Genomic DNA, 7,738 nt, shown 5'->3' on the forward strand with positions numbered 1-7,738 from the left:
CCTGAAGCAGTCTTCAGTATGGATTGAGACTCAATATCAAGAAAACAAAGATTCTCACCACTGGGCTGATTGGCAGCATCATTATGGATGATGAAGAGATTGAGATTGTTCCCAGTTTTGGTTTGCTTGGATCCACAGTCAACACTCTTGGCACCAGAAGCCAGGAAATTAAAAGATGTATTACAGTGGGAAAGTCTGTGATTAGAGACCTCAGTAAAGTGCTGAAGTATAAAGATGTCAGTCTGGAGACTAAGGTATGCCTGATAACATGCCATGGTCTTTGCAATTACTGCTATGCATTGGAGAGCTGGACAATGAGTAGGGATACTAGAAGGAGAATTGATGCCTTTCAGCTGGTGTTGGAGAAGAGTATTGAATATGCCATAAACTTCTAGGAAAATGAACAGTTTTGTCCTGGAGAGGGTGAAGCTTGGCTGCTCCTTGGAGGCAAGGATTCTGAAGCTTTGTCTGACATACTTTAAGAGGGACCAGTCCTTGCAGAAGGATGTCATGCTTCGGAGGGTAGAGGGACAGAGTAAGAGAGGAAGACTCTTGATGAGATGGATTGATTCAGTGACTGACATAATAATGAGGGCAGGTGTGTCAGAGATGGTGAGATTGGTACAGGATAGGGCAGAGTGTAGGGCTGTTGTACATAGGGTTGCTATGAGTCACAGGCGACTCGATGACACATAACAACCATGATAAAAAATTTAAATGTATCATACCTTTTCTTAGCATAAAGGTATTATTGTCTCTTCTTTCTCATATGTTGTTGTTGTTGTTGTTGTTAAGTGCCGTCGAGTCACAGGTGACTCATAGCGACCCTATGAAGGAGAGTCCTCGACGCTTGGGTGCCTTTCATCCTCTCTCCAAGTTCATAGGGTTTCCGGAGGCAAGCTATTATGGAAGTGGATCCACTCCTCCTTCCACGCTTGTTTAATCGGGGAGCTCCACCCCACTCTCAGTCCACATTGGGTAGCCAACCATTAACGCATTTAACACATCCGTGTCACAGTGTTCAGCCTCACAGCAACCACAAGTGACCACAGGCCAGCAACTTGTACACCAGGGCTATACAACCTAGAGGAATGTCTGAACAAAAACAATGAAAGACTGGCCTGAGGGCCACGAATGTTGTACATACATTTTTTCCACATCTGTCTTAACTGGTGGCCTAGTGATAAGGGGTTGCACTGATAACCTGAAGGTTTGAATTCCCCAGATGCTCTGTAGGAGAAAGATGGGCAGTCTCCTCCAATGTAATTTCCAGTCTCTAAAACTCTGCTGCAGTCCATTGTTGATATATACTGCTGCAATTGTGATATAGGGTTGTTGGTTTTTTTTAAATTTTCTTCATCAAACTTTACTTGCATGTGATATTAATGGTATTATTCAATAACTTCTGTGTTCTATATTGGGCCACTTTTTGTTTGGAATGAGCACAAAAGTTATCTCTTTAGTTGGTTGGCCAGGTAGCTGTCTTTTCAATTTCTTGGCATAGACAAGCAAGTTCATCATTCAAGCAGTTTGTTGAAGCATCTCAATTGGTATTCTGTAAATTCCTGGAGCCTTATTTTTCTCCAGTGGCTTTTGTGAATTTTGGAGTTCCTTCTTTAGTGTCCTCAGTTATTGATCATATGCTACCTCCTGAAATGGCTTATCATCTACCATTTCTTTTTGTTATAGTTGCTCTTTATATTTCTCCCATCTTCTTTTGGTACTTCCTGTGTCATTCAGTATTTTCTCTTACAGAATCATTTAGTATTGCAATTTGAGGCTCAAATATTTTCTGCCATTCCATCAGCTTGAGAAATACTATATTCTTCCCTTTTGATTTTCCAATTCCAGGTCTTTTCACATTTCATTATAATGCTTTCCTTTTTTCCTCCAGCTACCCTTTGAATTCTTGTGTTCTGCTCTTTCATGTCACAATTTTTTGCTATTTAAAGAAAATACTAGAGCAAGTTTCAGTCTCTTCTGACATCCATTTTGGACTTTCCTCTCCCACCTGCACCCTTTATTTTCTCTCTTTTTAATGACCTTTTTGTTCTTGTTTTTTTGGTATTTTTGACCTTTTGGTTTTTAATGTATATTTTTGATACCTGTTTTCATTTTCTCCAGCTTTGGTTTGAACTAGTATAAGAAAATAGACATTGTGTTCTGCATTCAGCTTCTGGCTTTGCTCTGATTAATGTTACTGAGCTTCTCCACTTTCTTACTATCCTTCCACTAACATAGTTTGATATTGATGTCTTTTTCCATAGATAAAGGTGATGTCTCTTTCTGTCAGCATAATTTCTGTGTGTTTCACTTGACAAGGACCATGTATGTGGTTCCTGTTTCTATTGTTAAAAAGGTATTGTTCTTTGTTGTTATTGTTTAGTGCCGTCGAGTCGTAGACGACTCATAGCGACCCTATGAACGAACAGCCTGAGCACTGTTCGTACATACTTTCCGGAGGCAAGACACTTTGGAAGTGGATGCCGCTCCTGCTTCGAGGCTTGATTTAGTCGGGAAGCTCCAGCCAACACTGTCCACAATGGGTGCCCATTACCACGATTGGCACATCACTGTCACAGGCTTCAGCATCACAGCAACCATGAGTTACCTCTGTACAGCAACGCACAGACCAATGCTATTAGCAATGAAAAACTAGTTAGTTTTACAAAGTTGTCTTACAATCTTCAGTGTCATTTCTGTCAAGATCTTATTTTCTAACTAATTATTTTCAACTTTTTCAGTCCAGTTACCAGTAGTTCTGAAAGTATCCTGATTGTATATTTGATCAACTAATTATTGCAGAAGTTGGTAAATATCTTCAGTTTCTTCTTCTGTGGCATCAGTGTTTATTATAAAATTTTGAATGATGTTTACATTAACTGAACTTCCTTATTGTCATTGGATGCTATGTTATCACTGACAGCATTACATTTTAAGAATGTTTAAATGTTCCTTCTGACAGTGGGCTTACAGCCATTCTCCTTTTGTCATTTCCAGCATAGCAAACCATATCCAATTCAAAGTGTTCAGACTGCTCATCTAAGTTAGATTACTATTGCCTAAAAAATATCAACCTTCATTTTGATGACTTCATACTTTGTTCAGTTCATTTTCTAATAACCAATAATTAGAAATTTTTATTCATGCTGCATTAGTAAATGGAGATCTCAAAAACTTTGCTCTTTTCACCATAAAGGTCTACTCTGCTTTGGGGAGACAGCTGTTCCTCAGTTTTATGTATTATGAAAGCCTTCTAACCCCAGACACTCAGCTTCTGATTCTGTATCAGACAATGTTCTATCGCTCTTCATAAGGTTTCACTAGCAAATTTTTTAAAGTTCCAGGCTCTTTTTCCTAGTCTGTTTTATTCTGGAAGTTCTTCTGAAACCTGTCTACTGGTACACAAATGACCCTGCTCGTCCAGCATCAATAGGAAGGTATATATAACAACAAACTAACAGACATAGTAGATATTTTTTTTTTTTTTGGTGAGAAAAATTTATTACATTTAGAATTAGCCCGCTGGACTCAGTTTAGATGATCCCAATTTTGTTGGCAACATCCAAAGCCATCATCCGGGGGTATTTGGGCTGCCGTCGGAGTCTCAGCGTCTTAGGCCGCCGGAACGTGGGTGACGTGCGGATCTTCTTTTTTTTTGGGCTGTGGACGCCCTTCAGGACTGCCTTCTTGGCCTTCAATGCCTTTGCTTTGGCTTCAGTTTTGGGAGGGGCAGGGGCTTCCTTCTTCGCTTTCGGCGCCATCTTCGTAGAAAAGCGATTTTTTTTTTCCTTCATACTCAAAAACCTCTCATTGCTGTCCAGTTGAAATTGACTCATCATAATTGACCCTATTTCTGAGACTGTTAATCACATGAGAGGAGATTACCCATCTTTCTCCAGCAGAGCTGCTCATAGCTTCAGACTGCCAGAGAGGCACTACCTTTGGATTAGCAGTGAAAGGCCCTAAACACTACTCTGCCAGAGCTCCTTCTTTAAACTTACGATATAGGTATGTGCAAATTTAAAATAAAATTCCCTTTTCTTCACCTTTTTATGTCTAGGTGACACAATGCGTGTGACTGGATCTTGCAAAAATCAGTTACCAGGAAATTCCCTTACTGGTTCCCTATTTCGATGGGAAGAAGATGAAATACCAAGGTTAGTAAACATTTTGAAGAAATAGAAAGCATTTGCTTATATCCTAATTATGATTAGAAAGTAATGGTTAGTATAATTTCTTTCTTTTAACCCTTTATTTTATTATTTTTTTAAAAACCTTTAAATTCATTAAAATGAATTTAAATTAAATTTCACATTAAAATAAAATTAAATTTCACATTAATGATATACTGAACCATAAGTTTTTTAAAAAACAGATTATGAAAATTGGATTATTTTCTACCTAATTTCTGTAATTCCCTATTTGATAAAATCAATCATAATGGTTATCTTTTTATATTTCTCTCCAACATTAATCTTGATCATTTTAATTATAATTTGTCAAGTAAAAATGACATTTATAATAAAAAATGGCTATTTAAAGCCAAAATAGTAAGTATTTTAATAATAAAAACTCCTCAATTCTAAGGACTCAATATTTTCAGGGGGGGAAAATGGACTAAATATTGTGTATATGTGAATAATGTAATTTTTAATTTCTTTTAGCTATCTTATTATTGATTGTACTTTTTTCTCCTGTAACATATATTCCACATTCTCTAGATTTACCTAACATTATGTGTGATGTTCGCCTAAAAGTTGACTTTTTATAGCCATTTGTTAGCTGCCTCTGGTCTCCAGCTACCTTACCACATTGTGCCACGGCAGCATGTAACTGTAGACATGTGGTTTTCAGATCAAATCAGCATGGTCTTGTAAACCAGCATCAGCTGTGGGACTAGGATAAGTGAAATAGTGCTTCCCACCCTCAGCATGAAAACTTAACGTGAGCAAGATTTGTGGGAACAAGACTTGAGGTGAGCAAAGCTTCTAATGACAAGACCCTGGTGAGAGCAAGACCCTTGTGGCAAGATGTGACCTGAGGCTTCTTGCATTTATACTGGCCACATTTAAAGGTTTGGCTGTTCTTGCTGGATGTTTGAAGGAGAAGCTGGCTTATAATTGCTCTGAGCCAAATTGTGCTCGATGATTTGGTTATAATTACTTTGAGGCAAACTTTGCTGGATAATTTGAATTTGACTGCTATACTGAAACCAGAGCCTGAACTTAACTGAAGAATTGTGCCTTGGGATTGCTGAGCTAAAACTTGGATTTGCATTGCGTGATTTTCTTTGCCTCCCCTACTCTCCAACATTCTTCCCTAATAAACTCCTTGGTACCATAACTATGAGTCTGTGAGTCAACAAAAAATAATAGAACCTCTTACTTTTGGTGGAACTCTACAGGCACCATGGGGCTGGGATATGGGGCTTATTATGTGCTTTCTGCTCTGGGGCGGTGAAGGGCTGTGCTATCCTTACTCCCTCTGGCCATTTTAGAGAGGTGTTCCTGGCTCTGTGCCTCAATGGCCCATTTTCTCTTTAGACAGTATGTTCTTGTTGTGTTCTACCCACTTAGAACTAACTATAGCTGAGACTCTAGCAGGTTTTCAGAGGCACTAAATAAATCATAAGGGAAGAGTTTACCTATCCTTCCACAGAGTACTTGGTGGATTTGAACCTCTTACCTTTACATTTATTTAATGAGCACATGCCTAAATCATCAAGAAAATTCTTTCATAGAACTCAGGAGAGATTGTTGTTCTATGCCATGCAATACTTCACAAATTATCTTAATTCCTTTTTTAATTAGCTAAGTATTACAATTTCATGATGAAGTGGATTATTAATCAGTTGAAGATAAGCTTTCTTAAAGTATTTATTTAGTATTTATTTATTAATTTCTTGGAAAATCGTTGTGTTAAAATCTTGAGGGATTTTAATACCTAAAATTAAGGGGGAAAACCTCACTAAATAATTATGCAAATACATTTTTATGACTGAGAAATTATACTAGTGACTTTGAAACCATATAAACAAATTTTTTCCTATGCTTCTACTTATAAACAGTAAACTCAGTACGGTCAAGTCAATTCTAACTCATAGTGACCAGGTTTCTTTTGTATTGCTAGAAACACATATGCAGATCATGTGTACTTTTATGATCCTTCAAAAAGTGTTTTTATATTGATTATTTGGAGATAGTATGTAGAAAGAATGTTTTAAGAAACATCTTTCTGATTCGGTCATAAGAGTATATTTAAGTTTACTAGTTAGGAATTAACTAGGGGAAACTATGTATTGTTGTTGTTGTTGTTATGTGCCATTGAGTCACTTAACGATTCATAGCGACCCTATGTACAACAGCCCTAAACTCTGGTATGTCCTGTGCCAATCCCACCGTCTCCGATAAACCCATCCTGATTACCGCAGTCACTGAATCAGTCCACCTCATGGAGGGCCTTCCCCTCCTGCACTGTCTCTCCACCCTCCCAAGCATGATGTCTCTCTCCAAGGACTGGTCCCTCCTTACAACATGTCCAGAGTATGTCAGACAAAGCCTCAGAATCCTTGCTTCCAGGGAGCCGCCCGGTTTGACCCTTTCCAGGATGAATCTGTTTGTTTTCCTCACAGTCCATGGTATCTTCAATACTCTTCTCCAGCACCACAGCTCAAAGGCATCAATTCTCCTTCTATCCTCCTTAGTCATTGTCCAACTCTCTGATGCATAACAAGTAATAGCAAATACCATGGCCTGTATCAGTTGCACTTTAGTCTCCAGAAAGACACCATTTCTCTTCAGTACTTTGGAGAGGTCTCAGCAGACTTTGCCATGGCAATACGTCTTTTAATTTCCTGGCTACTGGTAACGAGACTGTTGACTGTGGAGCCAAGCAAACTAGAGCTGTGAACAATCTCAATCACTTCACCATCCATCCTGATGCTGCCAGTTGGCCCAGTGGTGAGAATCTTTGTCTTCTTGCCATTGAGCCTCAATCCATATTGGAGGCTGCAGTCCTTGACCCTCTGCAGCAAACACTTCAGGTCCTCTTCAGTTTCTCTTCAGTTTCAGCAAGCAGGGTTGTGTCATCTGCATATTGCAGATTGTTGATAGATCTTCCACCAATCCTGATGTCACATTTCTCCTCAGAGCTCAGCCTCCCAGATAATCTGTTCTGCATACAGGTTGAAAAAGTATGGAGGCAAGACACATCCCACATGGGTCATTTTGAGTCAGATGATCATATATTACTCTGGAGATAAAAAGGTGAGGAAAAATGGAGTTGCTTTCATACTTAAGAAAGCCATTGCTAGATCCATCTTATAGTACAATATTGTGAGTGACAGGATAATACACATATGCATACAAGGAAGGCCAGTGACTACCACTATCATTCAGATATATGCACCACAGTCATTCAGATATATGCACCAACAACAAGAGCCAAGGAAGAAGAAGTAGATTTTTACCAACTTTTACAGTCAGAGATCAATTGAACATGCACTCAAGATGCATTGATAATAATGGGTGACTGGAATGCAAAAGTTGGGAACAGAGAAGATGATTCAATAGTTGGAAAGCATGGACTCGGTGACAGAAATGGTGCTGGAGAGCGGATGATTGAATTGTGCACAATGACTTAATCATTGCAAATACGTATTTTAAGAGATAAAAACACAGGTTATATACATGGATTTCACGTGATGGTATGCATAGGAATCAGATTGATTACATCT

General features: G+C 38.6%; 1 protein-coding gene across 1 annotated transcript in view; it reads left to right on the top strand.

Annotated features, from left to right (window-relative positions):
- The window catches only part of REV3L (REV3-like, polymerase (DNA directed), zeta, catalytic subunit), a 229,381-nt gene that overhangs the window by 97,091 nt on the left and 124,552 nt on the right, over positions 1-7,738 (top strand). Inside the window, exon 5 of the mRNA XM_006879036.1 lies at positions 4,064-4,160. Within this exon, the coding sequence (XP_006879098.1) occupies positions 4,064-4,160 (97 nt within the window). The remainder of the gene's footprint in view (positions 1-4,063; positions 4,161-7,738) is intronic.

This window comes from Elephantulus edwardii, unplaced genomic scaffold (assembly GCF_000299155.1).
Source record: "Elephantulus edwardii isolate Elephantulus edwardi_28Jun2011 unplaced genomic scaffold, EleEdw1.0 scaffold00002, whole genome shotgun sequence".
NCBI lineage: Eukaryota > Metazoa > Chordata > Mammalia > Macroscelidea > Macroscelididae > Elephantulus > Elephantulus edwardii.